The sequence below is a fragment of the Manis pentadactyla genome, chromosome 5 (genome assembly GCF_030020395.1).
Source record: "Manis pentadactyla isolate mManPen7 chromosome 5, mManPen7.hap1, whole genome shotgun sequence".
Lineage (NCBI taxonomy): Eukaryota > Metazoa > Chordata > Mammalia > Pholidota > Manidae > Manis > Manis pentadactyla.
Window position 1 is genome coordinate 177,907,144 of NC_080023.1, and position 26,162 is coordinate 177,933,305.

The following is a 26,162-nucleotide window of genomic DNA, read 5'->3' on the forward strand; positions in this document are numbered from 1 at the left end:
AGACTCCAGGCACCCCAAACGCTCCGGGACCACAGCCTTTAGCTGTCCCAGGGCTGGTGCACACCCCACCATCCGGTGACAGAGACAGTCTCTGATTTGGGAAGGGGAAGAGCTGAAAGGAGCACTTCTCAAGCACACTTTGGTGTGTGTTCATTGTTTCACAGATGCTACTTTGTTTTAAATTCACAACACAGCGTGTTCCCCATTTTTCAGATGTGCAACAAGCACCTAACCGTGTCTTTAAAGGTGCCCAGTGTCAACAGGCTCATCACCGAGATGGTCAGACTGGGTCAGACTGCGCAGCGAGGCCCACCAGCTGGCACCCAGCCTGCCTCAGGCACCGCAGCAGCTCTTGAAGAGAACATAAACACGGCCTCCCACTAATAGTCTATATTATCCATAAGCGACTTTCCCTATTCTGACACACAATCTTAGGCTATCTTAGTGGTCATGAAAACAAAGTTGCAAAAGTACTGTTTTTTGAATCACAGTGAAAACTGAAACAAAGATACGCTTTGCAAATCCCCAGCATGAAGCAGGACTAAGAGTTTGTGCTCCTCAGCCATGCTCAGGACCCTGGCATCCATGTGCTTGGTCCCTAAGGCCCCCAGGAGGGGCACCCCTCACCCCTCTGCTCAGAGCTCCAGTGCCCCCTTCCCTGTGGAGAGAGGTGGGGTCCTCCCATCCTCGGACACCCACCACGGGCGCCCACCGCACACAGTGCTTCTCCCAGCACAGCTGGGATGCGGTTGGACCCTCCAGGGGTACAGGGATCCGAGCCTCAGGGCACCGTGAGTGGGGAGAGCAGCTTGCCCAGGGCTGGCACCCTGTGGACGCACAGGCGGCGTGGTGTAAAAGCTAAGTGCCCGGCTGTCTGGTAGGGGAGCCTGCAGCCCCGCAGCACAGCTGGACCTTGGGCCGCCTCTCGGTTACTCTTTCATTTGCTTCTAGGCAACTGGAATTCAGCTGGAGATACTTCAGTGGTAAACACAACACCAACTCCTTTAAAAAATTCCTGTGTAACCAGCCTTAGCTGGTGGAAACAACACAGGGCTATGCCCCCTGCAGAACGAATCATGGCGCAAAGGCAGGGACAAGGGCCAGCAGAGGGAGCCCAAGCCTGTCCCTTCTGACAAAGGCCCCTGAGTGCCCGGCCTGCCTTCCAGACTCACAGGCCCTGCTTCCAGGCCTGAGCATGGCTGCTGTGCGCATCTAGGTGGGACCATGTTTCAGGTCCAGATGCCTTGACTTCAGAATGAAACACAGCACACGGCTCCCTGTGGGACAAGAGGCCCGTCTGGCTGCCAGGCGGCCTCGCTGCCTCCAGCACAGCCCTGGGGAAGCCACCACCCTCCGCCAATCCCGCCAGAATCAGCGAGGTGGGGTAACCCCTCGCCCACCGTGTCTGCACGGTCTGATGCCAGCTGCCCTTTGAATGACCAGAGCGAAAGCACCTGAAGCAGCAGGCACCGCACTTACAGGACAGGGAGTGGGCGCCTCTGGGCAGGCATTCCAGGAGCAGGGGGCTGTCGTCCCCGAGCATGTCGGCCTTCAGAGACAGCAGGCTGTTCTTACTCAGGAGAGCCGCCCGCAGGCTGGCCACCGCTGTGGCCTGGTGCAGAGCATCTTCCTTCTCAGGGGTGAGGGGTGGGCCCAGGCAGCTGGCTTCTCCCAGGAGGCCCTCGTCCACATGGCTGAAGAGCTCGGCCCTCTCCCCACGGCTGTCAGAGCTGCTGGCCTCGGTGACGGTCACGTCCACATCTGGGGGAGAACAGAGAGAGCACACGAGTCATTTCAAGGCTCTCCGGGTGGGAAACAGGCAAATTTAGAAGAGGCCAGGGCGGCCGGCTTCCTGACCACACAGCTGCTTGTTGAGAAGTCCAATCCTGTCCTGCCAGCCAAGGCTCCTGACAGGCTCCAGGACAGGGATGAAGTCCAGCCAAGGCCTTGGGCTGGGGCCAACGCAGAGCACCGGGGGGATGGCCCCAAAGGGCTGGAGACCCACTGTGGGCTCTGCTCCAGGGCTGCAGTATTTTCATCTCCCAAAAAGGAGGCCACACTCAAAATGAATCAACAAAAAGTAAGAGCTAAAGCTACGAAACTCTTAGAAGAGCCCCATGACCTCAGATTTAGCAATGGTTTCTTAAAGGGTGACTCCAAAAATTGGACTTCAGCAAAATGAAAAACTCCTGTGCCTCCACGGACACCATCAGGAAAGTGAGACGGCTCCCCATGGAACGGCAGGAAAAATCTGCAGGTCATGAGCCTGGCATGTGATCCTATCCAGAACATAGAAGGAACTCCTACAACTCAATAAAAAGACAACAACCCAATTTAAAAATGAGCAAAGGACATGTGTAGGTACTTGTCCCAATGGGCAATGCTGGACATCATAAGTTGTTGGGGACACGCAGCTCAATGGGAGTGAGATACCAATGCAGGGGCAGGAATCAGAACGGCAGACAAGTCTGGCAGGGACGGGAAGAAATCGGAGCCCTTGTACGTGGCCAGTGGGACTGTAAAACGGTGCAGCCACTGCAGAGGGCTGCAGCGGTTCCTGGGAAGGTTAAATACAGGGTCGCCAGCTGGCCCAGCCATTCTGCCTGTAGTTCGCCCAATAGCGGACACACACGTCCACACAAAGCCCACACGTGCATGCTCACAGCAACATCATCCACTATCACAAACCTGAGCTCCCCACTGTCCCTGTGCTGACAAACGGGTGACTACAAAGACACACTACACTCACACAGTGGGGTCGGCCAGAGAAAGGAGTGAAGGGCTGACTGCACGACAGACCATAAAACAGGCTCAGGGAAAGAATGAACACCAGGGGACACACACACTGCGGGTCCTGCTCCCGCAAGCTGTTGGGATGAGGTCAGTCCCCACAGCCAGAGGCAGGGGAGGGGCTGCCAGGGGCTGGGGTACGGGAGTCACAGTGAAGGGGCGCAGGACTTTCTTCTGGGAGATGAAAATGTTCTAAACTGGATGGCTGCACAGCTCGGTGAATACACTAGACACCACTGAGTATGCATTGTGGGATGAACATATCTCAGTAGAGCTGCTACTTAAAGAAAGAGAGGAGTCGCCAGCACAGCAGTCTCCCCAATGTCACTCCTAGGTCAGCATGAGCTGGACGCTTCCAGGCTGGGGGCACACACGGAGTGGCAGGGCCCCAGAGTGTGCCGGGCAGCACAGACCCTGGGCAGGGCTTCGGCCCCAGGAAGGGGCCCCGCTGGAACGTGTAGAAACTTGAGAACTCAGATCAGGCGAATTCCTATCACAGAATCCATGCAGATCCTTCATGACACAGGACCAGGAGGCCACGAAAACCCTGCCCCTGGAGCCCCAGAGAGGGCAGGTCCGTGCTCCCTGGGGATAAAAGCTGCAGGAATCACAGAGATGCCCCGGCCAGCTGGGGTCCAGCCTCAGCATCACAGAAACCGGAGGCGGCCATGCTTGGGCAGATGCCTCAAAATCTAACCTGGCTCCCACCAAGCAGTGTCCAGCGCTGGCACCTGGGGAAACACCACCATGTGCAGAGGGACGCCCTACAGCTTCTTCCGATGTGCGAGGGAAACAAGAGAGGCGGGCCACATGGCACAGGCGGGGACCCAGACAAGGCATGGCGGCGGCGGGGCACTGACAGGGTCATATTAAGGAGCTGCTGGCTGTTTAACATGTGTCGTGTGTTTTTAAGAGTCTGTCCCTTTGGAAGTTGCACTGAGAGGCCCGCAGAGGACGCAGTGGGAACATCTGGGTGGTGCTGGTAACGATGGAACCAGGCAATGGAACCGTGCAGGGTCCACTCAGATGCTCTTCACTTTTATGTATGTCTTGAAATTTTTCATAATAAAAAATTAGGGGAAGTCTCAAAGATAAGGGTTTTTTAAATAATCTGGACATCTGTTAGGAAGGGCCAGGCACCAGCCATCAACAGGAGCGTGAACACAGCCAGCCCTTGGCAAACACCTGAGAACTGAGCAGAAGCAGTGACGACCGGGAGAGTCGCCACGGGCCTCGGCCTCACCGCACGCACGAGGGGGGGGAGGGGAGGAGCTCTTCTGGGACGTCCCTGCGCTGGGCCGCTCACACTATGGTGGTGCTGGGAGCCAGGGACCCCTTTAACGGGACGAGGGGCCAAGCGGGCTCTCGAGTCCACCGGAGGAAATCCACAGGCCCTCAAAGCCTCGGTCCTCCGTGGCTCTAAATGCCCTGAGCCCCCTGGCTGATGCGGTGGCCAGACCTGCCGTGCGTGGGCAGCGCCGTGACACGGCCTCCCTGCCCCTCCCCTCGCGTCTAAGAGGACCTCTCCCTGTGAAAAGCAGGCACCGAAATCCGCCCTCGAAACAGCAGCATCGGGATGCCGTAGGCGTCCAGCCCGCCTGGCCTTGCGGCTGGCGGGGCGCAGCTCGTTGCCTCTGCCCAGCCCTGGTGCAGGATGGGTCCCGGCGCTGACACCCCCCAGCCAAGAGGGGCCTCTGCTCCTTCCAACCACTCACAGCCAGCCTGGGGTCCAGGTGCCATGCCAGCAGCAGGGGGACACGGCCTCTAAGGAATGAGGACAAGAGGCAGCCATCATCTGGCCCGGAGACCTGAGGGGAGGGATGGCAGTGCAGATGACCACAACGTTTTGATGCCCCTGAGCCGCAGGGAAGGACAGAAATGATAGGATGGAGGGTATGTCTCCAGTGTGGGGTGGATGGGGAATGTGCCCATAAAGCCCGAGACCCAGCACAGCGAGGCAGGCTGTGAGCTGCAGGCGGCCGGCTCTGGGGGGCACTGGAGCTCCCTGCGGAGACCCCCACATCCACGGCCAGGTGTGCCGCTGAGCAGTAAGGGAGGCGTGGAGGTTTTGAGAAAACTACTGGACAAGAAGAGGGAGGGGGCCAGGCACGCTGGAGAAGGTCTCGCTTCCTGAGGGCGACCCAGAAAAAGAGGCTTGGGAACAGAGGAATCTCCTGTCCGCCCTGCAGGCGGCCCCCCACGTGCCTGGCCCTGCAGACAGTGACACCCATGTACTCAGGGCCTGTTCGCCACCCTGGAGCCAGCACAGAGCCCTGCCTGACAGTCAGACAGTAACGGGGCCCCCTTGCCAACAGCTGATCCACCGGATTCGCCAAATGTTTCTGACGGCTTTCACATAGCAGTGTAATGACCGCAAGAGACTAGATTTCAAGCGTGCCCTGAGACAGGACACAGGGCCCGAACCACAGAGCCAGGTGGGCGGCACTGGGCGCCAGGGGCGGAACCGACAGCCTGAGAGGGGCTGAGCAGAACCGCCCGGGCGGCAGAGGCAGAGGCCCTTGCCTGCCCCGGCCCCCCAGGCCACAGGAGGGGTGCACAAGGGGGGGCTGAAGGCCAGGTCAAAATGAAATGCCACAAACAGTAAAGGAAGTTAGAACCAGTTATTTATATTGTATAATGAAGAGACCAGTGTTATGTAAAACCATAAAATGTGTTCATATTAGATTTTTTTAATCAAAAAGCTTGAGTATTTAAAATACTCAAGAGAGATCGTGACCAATACAGCAGTTCCAGCCATCAGGAGCGGCAATAGCTACTCCTTAGCAACTTCACGTTTCGGGGTTGAAGTCAGCGAGTTTCTGTGCCGGCCCGCGGGCGGACCCCGGCTGAAGTGTTCCTCCGCCCGGCAGGTGGCAGGATGCCGGCGCTGCAGGGCCAGGAGAGCGGTTGGCCTGCTTCCATCTGCAGCCTCAGGGGCTGCCTCCAGCCCGAGCCGTCAGCCATTCAACGTGTGACCAGAACTGTCCCCCCAAATCCACCCGGGGCAAGGACGGCGTTTCCTGCCGCCGAGGACCCCGGGGCCGGGCTGACCCACAGCAAGCTGAGAGCGGCTCACAGAGACCCTCATCAGGCTGCTGGAGTTCGCCTAGGCCGGCAGCCGGCAAGACTTTCAGGAGCTGTTCGCCTACCACAAAAACGCCGAGTCAGGGCGAGCGTTTTCACTCTACTTTGAGGGAGAATCCACATCGGTCATGCCGTTTGGAGTCTCTGAGTACAAGAACGTGTTTGTAGCTTGGTAGAAGGCCCAGTGCCACCCAGACAGACAGCTCAGAGAGCCAGAACAGCTGAGAAACGCAGGGAGAGACGCGGGCACGGCTGGCTGCCCGGAAATGCGGAGTAACACGCAGGGAGATGCCACCCACACCCTCCTGGACGGTTAGAATTCAAATACGAACACACTCGGCTGCTGGCAGTGAGCCGCAGCACACGGAACCTCGCACAGCATGAGTGTGAAATCATGACCACGAAGGAGACCATGGGTGGCATCACAGAGAGCCATGCACCCGCCCCAGTGGCCCAGCAGCCATGGCTGGGTTCATCCCAGAGAGGAATCCGCACACACGTCTACACTGAGCCTGTCCTGGGACGTCCACACAGCTTCATCCGTCACAGCCAAAAAAACCCCAGAATAACACAGTGCCCATTAGCACGTGAGAGGACACACCATTACAGCTGGAGAACAGGGTCCTGTTCAGCATCGAAAGACGGATTCGCTGATGCCCGCCACAACCTGACAGAGCCCGAGGTCAGCACTTGGCAGAGGCAGGGGAGAGAAGCACCCAGCTCCCCCGGCGGCGCTGTGCTGGCCACGGCTGGGTGGGGCTCAGGCCAGGGCACCATGTCCATGGCAGCGTGCGGGTCATACTGACCGTGATCTGCAAGATGTCAGCACTGGGGGACCCACACAGCAGTGCAGGGAAACTGTGTTATTTCTTACAGTTGATTGTTAATCTCTGATAATCTCAAAATGAAAATAAACAAATAAATGAAGTTTGAATAAAATAAGCCAGATAAGAGAACTCACCACACGCTCTCTCCCTGCAGGTCCGCCGACGAGCCCGGAGTGGGGGGCATTCCGGGTGACGGGGACGTCCCCCATCCTGACGACAGAGGTGTGTGCATTTACCAAAACTCATCAGACTCACCCACCAGAATGGCGAAAAGTGAAAGACACAGCTCGACAGGGTGGGGGGCTGGGAAGACCACCCGGAGAAAAGTCCAGCCGTTCTTTATGAAACTGCGGCCGGCTCCGCCCTAGGCCCCAGCCACTCCATTCCTTCGTACGCGCTCAAGAGAAATGAACACATCCATCCATAAAACAGGCTTCCCAAACATGTGCACAGAAGCTTTATTCACAACAGCAAAACGGGCAACAGCCTAGAAGTCAACCGTCAAGAGGATGGATACACCAAGGGCATGTGTTCAGGTGAAGGACAGCCACCCACCACCAGCCCGAAAGGTGTGAGCACGGGGCGGCGGCCACACGCTCTCACGTGTGGGAACGCCCATGACACACGCACCCTTTGGCTTCATTTATACGACGTGACAAACGGCAAAGTCCACCCATGGCAACATCTCATCAGTGGTAGCCAGGGGTGACAGTGACGTCCTGAGGGGTTGCATGTGTGCGTTTCTCAAAATTACGGAAAGGCACAGTGGGGTGCACCTCATTTGATGCGTGTAAAACTGACCTGAAAAACGTGAGCACAGGCCGAACTCGGTGAGACGCCAACCGGCACGTCTGGGGGTGAAGCGCGCTGGTGTCTGCCACCCCCTGAAAGCGGGCCTCTAACTGAACGCTGGGCCAGCATTTCAGAGGACTGGATGGGTAGACAGGTGGGGAATCTGGGCCATGGACACACTCACTTTATTTCTTTAACTTTCCTCTAAGTTTCATGAATGTTTCCCCAATACAATGTAATGGAGAGAAAACAATTATTCAAACTGTACACTGGAAATCTGTGTGGTTTTACCTCACAATAGAACAACAGAAAAAAGGAATGTCAATTTTCACCAAAAAAATCTTGTTATTTATTACATACGCACACCCCACGGTAGGCTGACCATGGCCCCCGAACACGCTTGTGTCCTAACCCTGCCTTGTCACCTGCTGAGGCAAAAGGGACCTGGAGCTGGGAGATGACCCCAGACGGTCCGGCTGGCCCCGGATGAATCCCAGGGTCCTTGCAGGAGGGAGGTGGAGGGCAGAGGCAGAGAAGGTGTGGCCCCAGGAGCAGGCCGCGGAGGACAGGGCCCCGAGCCTCAGAGGGCGGCGCCTCCAGAGGCCGGGGAAGGTGGGGAGTGGATTCTCCTGGGAGCCTCCAGAGGAGGGCGGCCCTGCTGACCCATTTGGCACTTCTGGGAACCGGAAGAAGACTGTATGGCTTTCAGCCCCAGGTCCGCGACTTGTCACAGCGGTGGCAGGACACCAGGCCGCCCCTGGAAACACCTCTGGCACACCAGGGATGGACGCCCATAAGCACCAGAGGGGTCCAGCAGCTCTGGTCCAACGGCCAAAACAAAACAGCCCAGACCTGTCAATGTCGGACAATGGTACACAGCGTCGGCCTTGCTCCGCAGAACACATGCACGCCAGGCCGAGTCAGGACACAGTCCCCTCGGGGGAGACAGTCCCCAGGACGGGCACTGGGGGCTTCTAGGCACTGGTCACACTCTCTGAGCCAACTCAACTGCTTGGAGTTCGCACTATGCTGGCGTGCATGTCACACCTCCGTGCTTAAAAAGTCTGGGAAAAGCTGTGGCACAAAATTTTCAGATGAACACTTAAAAATTACACTAACTACTCCTTTTCAAATCTCTGTTAAGTGTTAGGTCTATGAGCTGTGCTTTCACATCATGTACACGTCCCCCCAGACCGCCCGACACTGACGTCCGTCCTATTCACGGGAGGCAAGTCCTGCCTTGCATGGAGCAGGGCCACAGCCATGAGAACCCTGACAAGTCAGCCCGTTGCCTTGCTCGGAGGGCATCTCTGTCAGGATCTGCAGACACCGGAAGCAAGTAAGCTCTTGGTTAAAGGGAACAAAGCCCTCAGGTTCAAGTCAAACAGGACCCAGTGAGGTGGCTGCGTATTTTTGAGCCAACAACAGATGAGGTGGCAGAGGGCAAGGCTGTGTGGGGAGCCCCAGCGGGCCCCGTTCTGCACCATCCTGGGGCCAAATGAGGTGTCAAGCCCCTTCAAAGATGGAGGAAAAATAAGCTATCAGAACACAACCACCAATGGGAATGCTGAGCACCAGGGCTGTTCACACGGGCATCCTGCATCCCACGGGCAGCTCCTCCATCCAGAGGTGCCTTCTGCTGCCATGGCACAGCCCCGTCCTACATCAGCCCAGGCACACTCAGGGTCCTGGATGCCTCTGGGTGGGGCGTGATGCTGAAGCCCCCAGCCCTGCTGGGTGACAAGGCACACAGAAAACCTAGACTGTTTCCACGTGGAGGAACAGAGAGGCTATTGGTCCCTGAGAGCCCTCAAGGGCTTGTCCTTTATGAGCTCGTTTCTAGGGGACCAGCAGCTAAAGAAAGGCGCTTCTGGTCTGGAGGGGCCCACCCAGAGCTGCAGACTTGGGGGAAGGCCCAAGGAGGGGCCTGGGCAGGTGAAGTCCCAGGTCTTGGGGGCCTTCCCAGCACTGGAGGCAGGTCTGATCCCAGCCCCAAAAGGCTGACCGAGACACCTGGAGCCACTTTACCCAAAAAATGCAAACATCACACTAAGCAAGACAATTTTATTTAACAGAGATGATCGAATTTGTTGAAATGGCAGCAGGGGGAGGTGGCCTCTTCCAGAAGTGGCCAGAGCTCCCTAGAGCTCTCCCCAGGTGCCAGTTGGGCCACGCCGCCAGGTGCCAGACTGTTCATTCCTCACAGCTCCCATCAGATCATGAACCGACACGCACATCAGCTCAACAGACTCAGAGGTTTGCTGCTTCCACAAGTTGCTTCTACCTGCGCGTGGCTCGGAGCAGCACCTGTGGCCAGGCTGCCACGTCTGGAAGTCTCCTCCTTGTCCGCCTTCACGGAGGGGAGAAGGCGCTGCCAGCCTTGGACCTTCCATGCCAGCTCCTACCTCAGCCCCGACAACGAGCTCCTAGCGGCTAAGAGGGAACCTCTGACCTCGGCAAAGGAGGGCCAGGCCTCAGTCTGGGGGCAGAGCGCAGCCCCCCATCCTGAGAGGTGGTGTGCTGTCTCCCCTCTCTGGGCAGGAAGGGGGCTGCGAGGGTGAGAGGGGCTGGCTGGGAGCCCACCTTCACCCACCTCAACTCACAGAAGCCGGTCTGCAGCTCCAGTGCATCTTGAAATCCTGCTGTGCCAAGGTCCAACCTTACCCAAGTTCAGGTACAAACGCTTTATAAAACCCACACGTTTCATTCTGCCTAGAGAAGTTTGTTTTTGCAGAACCTTTTAGGAGCCTGTGTTGGACAGAAGACAGGGACCCAGGGCTCTTCCTGCACCAGATTCTGAGCTAGCAGCTCCAAAGTCCCTCAGCCCTGGGGTCAGAGGAGAGGGTTAACCTGCAGGTGGGCGTGAGGCCGGAGCCCAGGACAGACGGGGAGACCACTGGGGCCTGGCTGCAGGCCTGCCTGTGTCCTGTGACCACACACGGCATGGCCCCACAGCTCCAGCCCCACGTGCCAGCACACACTCCCTGTGGTGACTCGGAAGGAAGTCCCAGGGGACATTTTCTTGGAAGTTGCTATGTTAGGATGCCCTCAGTTTTCTGCATGGAAAAATTTCTCCTAAATGCTACCAGGCCCCAGAGTCACCGCAGGATGAGGAGACGGGGCAGGCAGGACACCCGAGCATCCTGTGGGGCACCCCAATGATCGGCAGCGACCCTGACACCTTCCTTTGGAAAAGCGCCTTTTCTCCTGTACACACAATGAGAACATAAAGAAGCTATCCTCGAAGATGTGCTAAAGTCCTTTGTGAGAATGGCTGACCTCCACCAGGGGCCCGAACCACAGCCTGGGGCCAGGGTGGGGGGATACATGGCCCTCCGGAGGGGCAGGAACGGTCCCACACAAGCCCACACCTCGTGTCCTCATCTTAGCGAACCAGGATAATCTAACAGAGTGGTTCATGGTTGCCTTGGTAACCCAAGGGCTTTAAGACACTAACAAAAGTACACAGCCGAGATCACTTGTTGGATTCTAAAAACACCTTCTGCTCAACAACTGCATTTAACACATCAAACCCACAGGCCCGAGGAGCACAGCATTTCCCGACATAATGACGGATGCCCAAATTGACTGGCCTTCGGCATCAGGGCCTGGAACTGACGCATGACACCAGGAGGTGTCCTGGGCCTGCCCTGCCCACCCAGAAGGCTCCTGTGGGAGAGCTGCTTTCTGGTTTCAGGCAGGGCTGGTGAAGGGCTGTGAACCAAGCCAGGAGCGGATGGCACACACCTCTCCTTACTGGCAGATGGCAGGGGGGCAGTTGGCTTTTCCATTAACTCAGACATGTAACCTTCTGACGTAGTTCAGGTTAAACTCCAACAGTTCTGGGGGGTTGCCCACTGAGGACACCCGCAGTGTCTGGAGAATTTCTGGGTGTCACAGCTAAGGGGTGAGTGCTGCTGACACCCAGTGGGTGGAGGCCAGTGACACCAATGTCCTACAGTGCCAAGGGCGGCCACACAGCAATCACCCAGCCTGAGGTTGCAAGTTCCTGGTTAAACAAGCCTGCACTGCACATCCAGGGGCCTGGCAACAATGAGAAGCAGGCTGATCTTTCTGTGTCTTGGGTGCTGTTCAATGGATTCGGGGCTTCCATTTGAGATGAGGAAGTTTGGGAGGTGGGCAGCGTGCTGCGCACATCACAGAGGACTTGTCCAACACCAGTAGGCTGCACAATTAAAGTGGTTATAAGGCCAGCGTTTGCAGTGTGTACATTTTACCACAATAAAAGCTAGTTATGGGGAGCCCAAGGCGGTGTTCTCTGGAGCCGGGGTCCCCCCAGGTGCTGCCCACCCGCTGCAGGAAGCCTTGTGGGCAGGGGTAATGGGCAGCCTCCCCAAGCCAAGCACTACACACCCTGCATTTGTGGCATATGCCAGGACTTAAGTCCTACGGATTGCTGGTCCACCTACTCCATTTGCTGACTGCACTTACTAAGAGGCTGCCATCCCACTGCAGGCCAACCCATTCCACCAAACTCCCTCCCTAAATGCAGCCCGCCTGCCCCCTGCCCCCGGGGAGCAAGGCCTGTTCTTGTGGGCCGCTTGGAAAGTCTGGGAGCAGCCAGAGCTGCAGCGTGCTCCCCCAGGAAGAGTGCCTGGGGCTGACGAGCATTTGTTTCCACTCGTCTGAGAGGCAGATAGAAAACTGTCCTCCGAGAGCAAGGGCCGGCCATCGCTGGTCATCAGGACAGAGCCAGGCCAGAGCCAGGCACGTGCAGCACCGCCCAGTGGCTACGAGAAAGCGATACCACGCCTATTAGTCTGAACTACTGGAGCCACACTGCTGGTGTGGAGTTGACAACCGCCCCTGTGGGGCAGCTTTTGGCTGTACCCCCCACGTCCCCCGTCAAGGCAAGCTTCTCACCAGGGGCAAAACATGTGCATGTGGCAATTGTGCTCAGCGCTCATGAGGCCCGAGCACACGCCCTCCAGGTGGAAAATCCAGAGCCGGGGAGGCGAGCCTGGTGAGCTGTGCGTGGCCTGGTCCTTCCTCCCACGTCCACACCTCTTCATTTCGTGTACTTTGTCATGTTTTTAAATGTTAACATTCAAACCTTTTAAAGTTAAGTTACCCCGACCAGTGCTGATACAAGGCCACCCACACCAGGGCAGCAGACCTGCGTGCCGGCCCCGCACCGCACACCAGCCTCCTTCCTAAGCCGCCTCCCACCCGCTCCCACCGCCCCCAGTTACTGCCTGCAGGATCAGGCTTCAGGGAAGGCCCGCCCGGACGGCCTCTACGTGTCGGGCACACTGGTGCTGTACCCCAAAGTCACCCTGGCTTGGGACATGTTGGTTTTCCTGAGCTCACAACCACTTACTGCAAAAAGGGGGTGCCCACAGCAGCCTGGAACAAGCCACTTCGCCAGCAAAGTGAACAGCCACAGGGCCCCGACACAGTGCCTCTGGGCCACCAGGAGCCCAGCCAGGCCCGAGCCCCTACCTGTGACCAACAAAAGGCTTACTTGAGTCTCGGCTGCTGAACGGCCACCCGGACGTCGGAAGGAAAGGGGGCGCTGGGGACCCAGCCCGGCTGTCGTCCTCCACCTGCTGCGTGATGTGCCGGACGGTCTCCTTGTTTTTCCGATTCTTCCTTCGGCCCGTGGGCTGCCAGCCGTCCCCTCCAGCCTGCTCGGAGAAAGAGTTCAGTACCGCACCATCCCTGGCAGACGGCAGCTCACTCCCTCCGTAATGACTTGGCGAAATCTGCTCTTCCTTGACACGCAGAGACCCGTAGCCCACGTCACCAGGCCACAGCGACTGCATGGAACCCCCGTCCGGGCTGTCGGCCTTGGGCTCCTGGCCCTCCTTCCCGCAGCTGCTGCCTCCTTCGTGGCAGCTGGCGATGGCCGAGTCTCCGGAGGAGTTGGCGGGACTCGTGCGCCGAGCCAGCCACGGGGAGATGCTCCTTCCGGCCATCACGGCCGAGATCAGCGCGTCTGTACTGCTGCCCGGTGGGGCGCCGATCTCAAAGTCGGAGAGCTCGTCCGAGGCGTCCGGCTTGATGCTGATGTCCAGCGCGGCCTTGATGAAGTCGTGGCACGCCTGCACGATGTCCGTCATCTGCAGGAAGCTGGCGGCGGACATCACCTCGATGACATTCCTGCTGGTGAGGGCCAGGTGGGCGGAGTACATGAAGTCGATGATGGCCTTGAAGCCCTGGGCGGTGACGATGTCCAAGTGCGTGACCGTGGCCTGGTCGGACGTCCTCTGCACCTGGCAGTAGAGTGTTTTGAAGTAGCGGCTGCTGCCCAGCAGGACGTTCTTGTGCGCCTTGAAGACCTTGCCCTCCACGATGACGCACGCGTCGCAGAGCACGCCGTGCTGCCTCTGCTCGTTCAGCTCCCGCAGCAGGTGCCGGTAGTGGGACGCGATCTCCATGTCTTCCTTCCGGTTGTTCATCTGGAAGCCGGGACTCTGCCTCCTCTACCGACTCTGTGGGGGAAGACAGGAGGGTCACCACGCGGCCGGCACAGGGGGGGGCGGGGGATGCTGGCACAGAGGCCCTCAGGGGGAGGGCCCGTGCCTTCGTGGCAGGCAGCCCCGGGGAGTGGGCGGCACCCGAGCCAAGTGCCTGGGGCTCAAGGCTTGCCCCCCACGGGCTCGCGGTTCTGGACGGAACCCTGCACACACGCCGAGCCGGCCCTCAGAACGCACCCCAAACGTCCCAGAGATGAGGGAAACGCCCTCGGCGGTGATGCACCTTTCTTCCCCAAATGGAAACTTGGGGCCAAGTGACCGAATGTGCCTTCACCCCTCGCCCTTGAAGAGAACAGACGACTTCCTGCGCAAATGGGGCGCACAGAGCAGCAAGGCTGAAAGCCGACATTCACAGCCGTGGCCCTACAGACTCCCCAAGCTCCAGCTCCAGCAGCCCCATGGGGAGACCGCAGCCCCGGAGGCTCTGGGCCGAAGGGCCTACATCCACCCCATGGGAAGCGGGCCCAGGTAGCAGAGCCTGGGGCCAAGCAAGCCAACGGGCCACCCCGTCCTCCCTGCTGCCAGGACGAAGGACCACAGACCCGGCGCTTCAGAACCTGATTCCTGCAGCCAGGAGGCCAGGAGCAGAGGCCGAGGTGCGGGCAGGGCCACAACTGGCAGGAGGTCCCGCAGGAGGACGTGTCCGAGGCCTCCCAGCTGCTGCTCGGGGCTGACCGTCCTCGGTGCTCGCCTGTGAGCTGCGTGCCCATGTCCCCTTCCTGTAAGGACCCCGGGCCTGTTGGATGAGGCACAGCCCGCTCCAGTAGGACACCACTGCACTACTACATCCACTGCACACCTCGAGGAGAAGGTGCTAGACCTCCCCTCTGAGCGCTCTGTTCCCCAGCTGATTCATCAGGTGTAACACCCCAAATGCCAGAATGTGTCCAATGGGGACTGAGCTGCTCAAACGCAGGGCAGCCCCCCCGGAACTCTGGCGGCTGAACCTCATGTGCTTCTTTTCTCTAGTTCAATCACAACGTGCTTTCGAACCCCATGAAATCACCTTTAAGATGCCCTGGTGAAAACAGAGCTTTTCTCTTTCACACTGCACAGGCTGGAAACGGCAGGAAACAGCCAAAGGCTTCCGTCCCCACCCCTGGGGGCTGGCGTCAAGCGCCCCTCACACCGCCCTCCTGCCCCTTCCTGCTGGCGGCGCCTGAGCCTGCACGGCTGTGCGCTAGCCTCCAGGGCACTGGCTCTTCCTCTGGCTGAGCACTTACTGCAGGCATGACAGCCCCCGGCCCCAACCAGCCCCTAGCATCCAAGACCAGAAGCAGAGACACGCTCCTCCGTGGGTCAGCCTTTCTGCCGCGGCAGCCGGGCCGTCCCCAGGGGGAAGAGGCCACCAAGAAGGAGCGCTATAAAGAATTTTCTGAATGGGCTGGGGAGAGGGTCAGACGCCTACAGATGACACCAGCGCTTCTAGGCCTCTCACACATCGGGGCCCCTGGGGGTGGGTTACAACCCAGGGTGCGGCCCCCACCCCAGTGTCTGAGTTGGGAAGGGAGGGGGTATGAGGACACACCTCCCACCAGACGTGGCGTCATTCCTCACACCTGGCTGTGCAGACTCATTAACCAGGCACTGCTGCGGGGACCAAAATGTGCTCCAGGCTGAGGAAAGGGATATGCGGACAAGGCCTCAGTTTAATGCCTGGGGTCCGCGTTAAGTGGCACTGGCTCCTGGCCATGTGAGAGTGTCTAACGCTTCAGGCGCCCTGTATTCAAACTAGGAAGCTGTTTGTCTCATCATAGGATCTCCTTTATGAAACAGTAAGTCTCTTCTTGCCAGTAGAACAGATTCTCTTAAGAACCAGGAGGCACGATGAAAAGGATGTGCAGGGCCATCTTACCGGCAACGCTGGGAGACGCTGCCGGCTGGGCTCCAGACGCCACAGTGAAGCCACGTCAGCTGAATGTTCCGGCTCCCCATTCATACAGAAGTCATGCTGACAGGACACGAGGTCAACAGCACTGTGTCTAAAAGGCAATGTACACGCCTCCATTAGAAAACAGCTTTACCACTAAAAAAAGCCAGCCATTATCTGAGCTTTCAAGGCGTTGTAATCACTGGTCACCATAAGTAGAGCAACAATGAAAAAGTTTGAAATATTGTGAAAATTACCAAAATGTGACACAAAGACAGGAAAGGAGCAAATGCCATTGGAGAAATGGTGCCAATGGACCCCTCGATGAGGGATACCCCAAACTGTCAACATGCAACAGCACAGGATCTGCAAAGCCCAGGAAAGCGTGTACAGTAGCTGCCTCATAGGGTTGTGCTTCTACAACAACTCCAACTAGTGTAGAAAGTTCTGGAATAAATTTTCATTCAGTTAGTGCAGCTTGTAAGTCAGTTGTGTACTTTATGGAGATTTGTAGTAGGAAAAACAATATAATTTTCATCAGGGAGATTGAAATCTAACAATCTAAAATCAGATCCCTAAAATAGGTTAGTCTGCTTTGGAAATATTCAGGACACACACAATTTATCCAAGCCCAGGGAAGCTCTAGGTCAGCTGGGTTTGCATCACTAAGTGGACACCTCAGTGTCCGCAAGGTTGCACCCCACCGGACCACAGCAGAAGAGGTGCTGTCCGGGGGGTGCTTCTGCAGCTGCAACCCTGAATTGGAAGCATCCTGGGCAATGTGACCCATCCTGTCGCATAAAGGCTTAACAAGTAGCATGCAGACCCGAGGCTATAGCACACTCACACGGTTTTTTTCTGAGGGCAACGACAGCAGAGCACGTGTCCTACCTGTTCATAGGACACACACCTGTTCATGGACACACACCTGTTCATGGACACACACCTGTTCAGGGACACACACCTGTCCAGGGACACACACTTGTGCACACACACCATGGACAGATAACCTGGCCATCATCACAATGGTCTATGCCGCTACCCAGAACACAGGGCACTCTCCTGCACTCAAGGGTCCACTTGTGGCACCCCCGTCGAGTAAGGGGCCCTTTCCGAGAGCAGCCTCACTCCTAAAGGGACACAGATGCCGAGTCAGTGTTGGCAGAGGAGGGCTGGCTGAGGCCCCAGAGGCAGACGGGCTATCAGCTGTCACTCGCACACCTGAGGCTGCGCAGAAGTGGTGCAACCACCATCTCAAAGCCCAATCGTCTCTCCGCTGTTTCTTCCAAACACCACTTCCACTTTTCTCCCCCGAGGAGGATCTCTACCATCTGCATTGACAGCCCGCTAATCTCACGATACTTTAATTTCAGACAGAATCACTTAGAAAACACAACCACTTTGGTACCACAACAACTTGAACTCACATTCCAGACCAAACTCCAAAATCCGTGTCTTCCTGAATAGTGCTGGGGGCTCACAGGCCAGCTGCCCCACCACAGACAACCAGGACACTGTGAACAGCGCAGGCCACCAAATGGGCATGGGATGGCGGGGGTCCAATAAGCCATGCCTAACGCGTTGGGGAGCCATTTCCAATCCCACAGCCTCCGGGGAAGGTGGCAGGAGGCTACAAGCCGGGGAAACCGGCTCACACACACTGAGTGCACCGCCCAACGCCGAAGCCCCGGCCCTGCTGGAGTCTCGCTGTGTCGAGCCAGCCCCAGTGACCACCTCTGCTCACCATGGTGATCCAGGGGCTCCATGTTCCGAGTAGAACAACCCGTGCTCACACCTGAGCCAGAGCTGGTTCCGCTGGCCTCCTCTGCACAACAGGAGCACAGCCTTCCAGCCCCACGGTGCTGGTGTCGGGGATGCTGAAGTACCAGCCGTCACTTACATGGTACAGCTGCCGATACCACAATGCCTGATAAACTTGAAGTTACAGAGCACATCCCAAACCTTCCCTGACCGACATTTGAAGGTAATGGAGTCTGGACCATAAAGCCATCGTCCCAAATTGTCAGCAGAAGCTATTCCACTGAAGACGCACAGTTGTTATCCTTTGCCTGTGACAGATGCTCAATGGGTGAAGGACAAATACATCCCCACACCCCCAGCTACATGGAGATCTCCCTGCTGCACTGTGTGTTCAAAGTATGAATTCATGGCAGGATGGGGCTGTTTTCCCCTTTTGTCCTGAAGGAGCTCTACCAGGGAGGCAGCTAATTCTCATGAAAATGCAAGACACAGGATGCAGTTTAGACTTGTGTCCTGTTACTTCCAAACAAGCATCCGGTTGTGCCGGGCCTGGACCTGCAGAGGACCCCCTCCCCCAGAGCCCAGCACCAAGTCATACTCAAGAGAAGCCCACCTCTAATTTGGAACAACTCGTGACATGCATCCTTCTCAAACACACTTGCACACCTATTTTACCAGACTTTGTCTTACTGCCTCACTTGAGATAACTTCTGTATTTCAGTTGGGGTCAATTTAAACCTACTTAAAATTTCCCTTAAAATGTCACCCACCAAAAAAATTTTCTTTTAAGGTGGAAGCTAGATACCTTTAGTGTCGGAACCAGACCACTCTGCTCCTGGTACCAGTGGCCACACAGCTGCCCCAAGGCCTGACCAGGGCTTCTCAGAGGCAGGAGGTGAGCCGGTAGACAACTGGGCCAAGCTTACCTCTACTATTCTAATAACGCTCTTCATAATCATTGTGGTGAGATCTTTACAAACGGGCCACATTTTGAATAGGCACATCTCAAAGATATATGAATAGCCAAATACAAGAAGATGCTTGACTTAGCGGCCCGGGATGTTGAGGATAAAATGGCAGTGAGATGCCCGCACACACAGCCTGGTCTAACGATGGAGAGGCCCCCCAGCTCCTGCCTCGATGTAGACGATGGGGACCCTGCTGGAGGGGGTGGGGGCAAGGTGGGCAGCCACTTTGGATGATGGCTTGGTGACATCCTCCAAAGGCACACAAACACCATGCAGCCCAGCATTCTGTTAGGTGCCTGCCCAAAAGCGAGAACAGGTCCACAGGACCACTTACACACAAGCACACACGGCGGCCCTACTCATAACAGTCACAGTCTGAAAACAACCCAAGTGTGTGTCAACAGGTAAAAAGATAAAAGAAGAGGTTTATCCCAACAGCAGCACACCCAGCTGCCCACAGGGCCTTCCTGTGCCTGCCTAAATGGCACTTCAAGGCACACAGATGAGCCTCAATCATGGTGAGCTGGACGATGCCAGACAGCAGGGAAAAGCGTATGAGTCCCTGTCTATGGACTCCAGGAAACGCCTGGGTCAGAAGGCAGGCCAGTAGATGCCCGGGCTGGGCAGAGGGAGGGTACACTCCTGGGAGCTCAGGAAGCTTCGGGTGAGGAATGTGTCCACCTGGCGATTTCACAGATTGGTGCAAACTCACCAAATTATACTCTTAAAGGGAGAGCAATTTGTTGTATGTAAATTGCACCCTCATAAAGGTGACTAGAAACCTATTTTTGTGAAAATATTCTTGTGTTGCTTATTTACTGCCATTTGCGGGTTTGAAATGTGTCTCCCAAAATTCATTTATTGAAGTCTTAACCCCCTACCCGGCAGTGTGGACTCACTTGGAAGCAGGGTGGTCGTAAATGTCATCACTCAAGGTGAGCTCAGTAGGGTGGGCAGCGATCCCAGGTGACTGGCGTCCTTATAAGGAGGAGGAATTTGCACGCAGACACTCAGACGACTGCAGTGGGGCTGCTGGCACAGGGCGAGGCCTGCACAAACCCTACACGGTACCTGCGGAGGACATACGGCCCCGGTACCGCACACCCCTGGCCACAGGACTGGAGACAAAATCTCAGCCGTGTAAGACACTGACAGCCTGTGCTCTTCGTCTGGCTGCCCCGGGCCACACACGCACCATTCTTATCTACCGAGGACCACCGCTGAAGCCAACTGGGCCGGAGGAAAACACAGCTCGGAAGCTGCACCCTGTGCGGCCCCATGTGTCCCACGGGAAGAAACCAGACAGCCCTGCAGCCGGCCCCACCCTCGCTCAGGGGACATTATCGCCCGACTTGGAGGGGTTTGGATGGTTTGCTATGTTCCAGGAAATCCAAGTTGAAGACACTCACAATGAGAAATCATTTACAAATAGGATTTTACATGCATCATATTGCTGTTGTTCAAGGCTGCATTTTAAAATTTAAAAAGAGCTCCTGGCTGGAAATACTCCAAAAACGTTGACAGAAGTCATCTTCAGAGGGCGAGGGGGCAGCCCACCATGGACTTGCTGGGAGAGCAGAGCCAGCCGCCTGCTGGGTCCGCCTGCTGCGCCCCTCCTCGTCCTCTTCAAATGTCACTTCCTCGGTGGGCCCCTTGGCCCAGCCCGAGCAGCCACCTCAGGAGCCCCTTCTGAACACAGGTGGGCAGTCACCTCCCTGTCTGCAGCAGGAGGCCCACCGAGCAAGCTGCCAACCGCAGGAGCAGATCCCAGGGGCTCACCCCCGTCGCATCCCGCCCCAACCTTAGAGTGCAGAAGCCTGGGGTGGTGCTCAGGCCGGGCCCGGGTCTCAGGACACCACCCACCTGCCCAGACGGATGCCACAGAAGGCTGGGGTGGGATGATTCCAGATGGGCACAAAGGGGCTGTGGGGCCTCAGGGAGGGGCTGGGCTGAGGGAGCTGCTGGGGGGTGGGGGGTGTACAGGCCAGCCAGGCAGAGGAGGGGGGCCAGAGAGGGGCCCACAGGAGTACACACGCGGAGGGTGGCCATGGCCTCTGAAGAAGGCCCTCGTGAGGCGCCACCCAGCAGACTGGCCTCGGGCAGCCCCCATGCTGCCTCTTGCCTAGTCTGAGCTACAGGGAGACTGGGCGGCACCCACCCCTGCCCTTTGGGGTCTGTGCTGCCAGGGCTGCGCCCACCTACCCCACCCAGCTGCAGGGCAGAGACCAGATGGCAGACACAGGTGGGGCTACACACCATGCCAGCTGAGCCACCCACCCTGCCCCAGAGGATGCAGCCCCGGCAGCATCACATCAGCAGGGGAGCCCAGGCCGAGCCCAGACGGCCAGAATCCCGAGGCGCTACGCTGAGAGCAGGGCCCACGGGAGGGTAAACAGTGAGGACATGCAGCACGGCCGGTACTTGGTCCAGCCTGTTGAGGGTGCCACCAGGCCTCTGGGTGGTTGGAGCACTGGCCACCAAGTCGGGAACCCAGAGGCCGCTTCCGGGAAGACGGGACGGCCAGCACAGCCACTCAGGATCCCAGACATCCCAGCTTAGGTCCTGGCATGTGGGAGAGTGGCCTGGGGCCTGGGAACAAGAGCAGGGTGGTGGTGGGGGGCGCCCAAAAGGGACAGGGCAGGTTGAGAGCCCCAGGAGAGGCCTCCAGTGAAGCCCGGCGCGAAGCCATGGGCCTGGCATGCCCAGCTGAGGGCAACTCTCCCGACTTCCAGCTTCTCTGCCTCTGCGGGTGGGAAGTTGGTCTGGGGGAATTTCCTTGCTTTGTGGGGTGGAGGAGAGAAAGAGGAAGAGGCCTCCTCTTTAAGCTCATGCTCCCAGCACCTCCTGCTACACCTGTGTTCTGTTCCAGACCTTTTATCTCCACACCGGGCTCGGCCTCAGTGGGTGGCTAAGCTCCCATTAGCGCCTGTAGGTTACGCGTGATCAGGAAATGCAAACGTGCTCGTTCTAACAGGCAGATTCTGCCAGGGAGCCATGGAGTCCAAGAAGGATGGTGTGATGCAGTGAGTTATAAGAAATTCATATTTAGTCATTCATCTGAGCAAATATACTATTTCCCAGGTATTTCTGGTCTTCATCCCCAGTTCCTGAAAACACTGCAGAGTCTTAAAGGTGAAACAGGAGTTCTGCCATGTTAAGGAGAGACTTTTGGACCCCCACCCAAGGGCAGGGGCTGGAGGATGAATCAGCCAGTGGCCAACGATTCAGTCGGTCATGACTGCAATGACGCCCTCACAAGGCCCAGGAGAAGCTCGCTCGGTCTCCCTCTGCCCCGCCTGCTCTGCTCAGCTGGAGCCTGCTTCCTGGTCGGGGAGGGCTTCTGTGCCTGGGGAACCACAACACCTCCACGCGCCACCGAGCCGGGCCCCAGGCTCCACCAGGACAGACGCTCCTTCATCTGGGACCCTGCCCCATGTCTCTCTTCATCTGGCTGTTAACCTGTATCCTTCATGACACCCTCTACTAAACTGGAAAACCTAAGTGTTTCCCTGAGTTCTGTGAGCTGCTGCAGCAAATTAATCGAACCTAAGGGGGAGATTAGATTGTGGGAACTTCCGATCTGTAGCCGGTAGGTCAGAAGCACAGGTAACTGCCTGGGGCTTGGGACCTGTGTCTAGGGACCTGTGTCTGGAGTCGGCAGTGGGGGGCAGTCTTGCAGGACGAAGCCCTTAACCTGGGAATCTGGTGCCTCTCAGGGCAGATAGTGGCAGAATTGAGTTGAGTTCTCCAACACCCTACTGGTGTTAGAGAATTGCTTGTTGTTATGTGTGGGAAGACCCCCTCCCACACACTTACACACATTGGAATTGGGTCCCTGTACCCGAATGAAGTTACAATATTACTGCTCTGTATATAATGCTGTTACTGTTATACATGTATGCACGGAGGAAATACACCATCTCATTTGGTGTCAGACATCTTGCAGATGGACACCCCTCCACCTGCCAGACACTGCCTCCTCGGGGACCACAGCCCAATGGCTGCCCCGCCTGTCCTCGAGCCTCTCAGCACAGGGGCCACGTCCCCACGTGAACAGGCTCGGTGTGTGCTCTTAGGGTCAACAAAAAGATAGTACCCTTTTGCACTAAAACTGTGATACTGTGATCTCATATTTTAAAGTCAAGAAGTATTTTTAAAACGTCCCATTCTAGGTGCTGGTAGAACGAGACAGCGAGCTCCTGCTCTGGGGTAGGGGGCTTGGAGGTGGACAGTGAGGCCATGCATCAGCCGGCTACACAGCCCGTGACATTGCAGCCCTGAGCCACCAGTGTCACCAGAGACAGGTCAGTGCACACACTCCGGGTTTCATGATTCGGAGCGTGAAGCCACGCAGGCCGCTGGGAGGTGGGCTCTGGTATCCCACGTCGGTCACAGCTCACAGCAGTCTGGATCTGGATGCAGTCACAGAGTGAGTCACTGCTGTGTGGCAAGTCGTGTCACCAGAAGGGACATGTTGAGGTCCCAACACACAGTACCTGTGAGTGTGACCTTACTTGGAAACAGGGTCTTTGCAGACAACCAAATTAAGATGAGGTTTTTCCCAGTAGGATGGGTGTCCTTATAAAAAGAGGAAATCTGGACAGAGACAAGCCCAGAGGGAAGGCCAGGTGAAGACCAGGGCAGAGCCTGGAGGGCCAGGGCCACGAGCCCCGGACACCCGGAGCCCAGGGAGCGGGAGAGGCAGGAAGGACCTTCCCCGAGGGCTTCTGGGGGAACACAACCCCTGGGACACCCTGATTTCAACTTCTGGCCTCCAGAACTCTGACAGGATATGTTTCCGCTGTTTTAAGAAACCAGGTTGTGGTACTTTGTTACAAAAGCCTAGAAGAAGCTACATAACAACTTTAAATTTTTTTTTTTCTTAAAAAGAAAACTAACTGGCTTAACAGGCAGAAAATTACTTCCAGTGAATTTTAAATCTGAAAAGTACTGACTTGAAAGGTGAGTTGAACACTGTTTTGCTTCCTGCCATCAAGGAAAAATAAACCTAAATGGGAAATAAAATAAAGGCCACACATGCTTTCCAGCAGCGCGATGGAATTTTAGGTAATCTATCTCAACTTTTTATTTTCCAAGCTATGGGAAAGTTCCAAGAATAATCCAGAGAATGTCCCCCCACCCCTTAACCAGATACACCATTTAAAAAAAATTGTTGCAACTTTTGTTTAAATCAATATGCTGGAATTTAAGTCCCTTTTTTCTTAAAAGTTGTATTACTTGAAAACTAGAGATGCCACCTCTATGCAGGGGGCCGCGTGAGAAGCTGGTCCTGCTCGGGACTGGCAGCCACTGGGCTTGGAGCACCGGGCAGAGGAGACATCTGACTGTGGCCAAGCCTTTGCTGACTTTTCAGGCGGGTGGCGGGAGTCCAAAAGAATGTCACTGGCTGAGCTGGCGTGTTCCTCGGTACCCAGGTCACTGCTGCAGCCTTGAGGCGGTCACCACTCAGCCGCCCGATCAAGATGGCTGCTGAGCGAATGCAGAAACGGCTGCGGCGGCAGGTGGCTGGGCCTGGGGCACCTGCGACCCACCGACCCGACCTCTGGGACTCCACCCCACGGAAACAACCCAAAGCTCTGACTTGTTCAAGATGTTCCCAGCACTGCTACTTACAAGAGCAGAAAGTCGGAGGCGACCCAAATGGGGCGATGAGGAAACCGTGATGGACTAGAGCCCCAGGAGGGGCAGCCACATGCTCGCAGGACACGGGAGCTTCACAACAAAAGAGGGGTGACGTCAGAGCAGAGGACACCCACTTCAGGGTGTCTACTCAAATCCCCTCACTTCCTCCAAAGCAAGTTCCTTATTTATAAAACTCAAAGACAGAAGGTGTAGCACCACATGCTAGCACAGGATGGCATGATACACTGGGAAATTAACGGCAGGAGGAAGAATTCGGCATAAATATGAGAGAAAACCCAACTCGCCTTTCTTCACTCCACAAGGGGGCCTGGTGGGTGTGGGTCTGTGCTTGTCACCAACTTCCCCAACAGGACAGGGAGCCCCGCACAGCCCACAGGATGAGGCGCCACGTGGTGGGCGATGTGAGCCCGTCTCATCTAGAACCTCAGAACTGCCGGGGGGAGGGTCCCCACCAGGGGAGCATGCCTTCCCCCCGAACACCCTGGATCTGCCTGGCACAGAGAGGCTGCCAAAGCCCCAGGCTGGCCACCCACTCCCAAAGGAGGTACTTCTGCGAGCGTTCCTGGAGCCTCCGGCCGAGGCCACCAGGCCAGGAGGCCACAGCACCTCCAGGAAGGTACAGGCTTGGGAGAAAGGCAGGGTACGCTCTGTCACCTCACAGGTTCCCATAAAGACAGTGACATCCTTGACCGATGGTCCTGGAGAGGGGCAGTGGCTCTGGGACCTTTCCCACCAGGACCTTGAGCCGGAATGTGGGGAGACAGGACACAGCCCCCGGCCTGGGGGCACTCAGGACCTGTGTGCCCTTCTGGGCAGGGCCGCCCAGCGGGATCCTGCGCCCCTGGCGTTGGAGCTGGAGGAGAGACCACAGGCACAGGAAAGGCCTCCTTGTTCTCACGGGGCTCAGGAGACAGGCCAGTGACCGATGATGAGCCGTGGCCTTGCCAGCTCTGCCAAGATGCCAGCGTCTCATTTCCTTCAGGAGATGGAAGTTCTAGAATCGAACCCCACAGCCTCAGCCATGCACCTATTTCATCAGCACCCACTGTTCTAGAGGAACTGGCTCACACATTTTTCAGACCCAGTGTAGCTGTAGATAAAAATGATTTATCCAGGGGAAAAAAAAACTATGGAAAAAATAGCTCATGACTTAAAACAAACTGAGAAGCATGCATTAAAATATACAAAAGGAATGATCCTGCAAATTTCAGGTTCAGGTTCTAGCACGGACCCACCAAAGTGGCAACCCTTTTTTAACAAGACCCCTCACCAACAGGAAAATCCCAAATTCAGGCAAAATTACACACCGCTTTTCCCACATAAAAAAAAAGAGAAGGGTAAATTTGTGTTTTAGTAGAAACTAAATTAAAAGATCAACTTAAAGGAGAATTGAGACAGTTCTCTTAGGTTATTTACAAGTTGTTCCTACACTTTATTAACCAGTGGCAATCTGAAACTTAAAATAAAACTTACCTAGGTGATAATTATTTTGAAAATTCCATGTACCTCTCCTTAACAAAAGGCACATGTATCTTTAAAAGCAGGCAACAAAATCCAAAAACCATGAGACTTTAAAATATGATAAATTGGAAATCCCACTGTAGATGTCACTGTCACACTACAGACACAACAGTGGACACACAGGTCCGCCTGGGTGACCCACGCTTGCCCCTCACACGGTAAGCCTCAGCCCCTCTCCCCCGTCCAGTCCTACCGGCCCCTCACAGGAAAGCAGGAGCAGAGGCTTACTAAGTCCGGAGGATGCAGCCGGCCAGACTGCCAACGGGACCAACAGCCCTGATTCTTCAACAAGCAACACGAAACAGTGAGATTTCAGAGGCACCAGCTCATGTGCCAACATGTGCACGGTGTCTGGACTCCAGCTCAAACCACCGACAGCTGACCC

At 56.5% G+C, this 26,162-nt stretch overlaps 1 protein-coding gene across 3 annotated transcripts in view; it reads right to left on the reverse strand.

The window, feature by feature from the left end:
- ZBTB46 (zinc finger and BTB domain containing 46) overlaps positions 1-26,162 on the reverse strand; it is a 55,290-nt gene that overhangs the window by 20,688 nt on the left and 8,440 nt on the right. The window contains exons 2-4 of one of the 3 annotated variants that reach the window (XM_036901656.2): positions 15,849-15,975; positions 12,979-13,948; positions 1,576-1,761 (exon numbers count right to left, since the gene is read on the reverse strand). In XM_036901656.2, coding sequence (XP_036757551.1) covers positions 1,576-1,761; positions 12,979-13,915 — 1,123 coding nt within the window. In that variant the 5' untranslated portion in view covers positions 13,916-13,948; positions 15,849-15,975. Of the gene's footprint in view, positions 1-1,479; positions 1,762-12,978; positions 13,949-15,848; positions 15,976-26,162 lie in introns of all 3 variants that reach the window. The other 2 variants (XM_036901652.2, XM_057503193.1) reach the window with 2 other exon arrangements.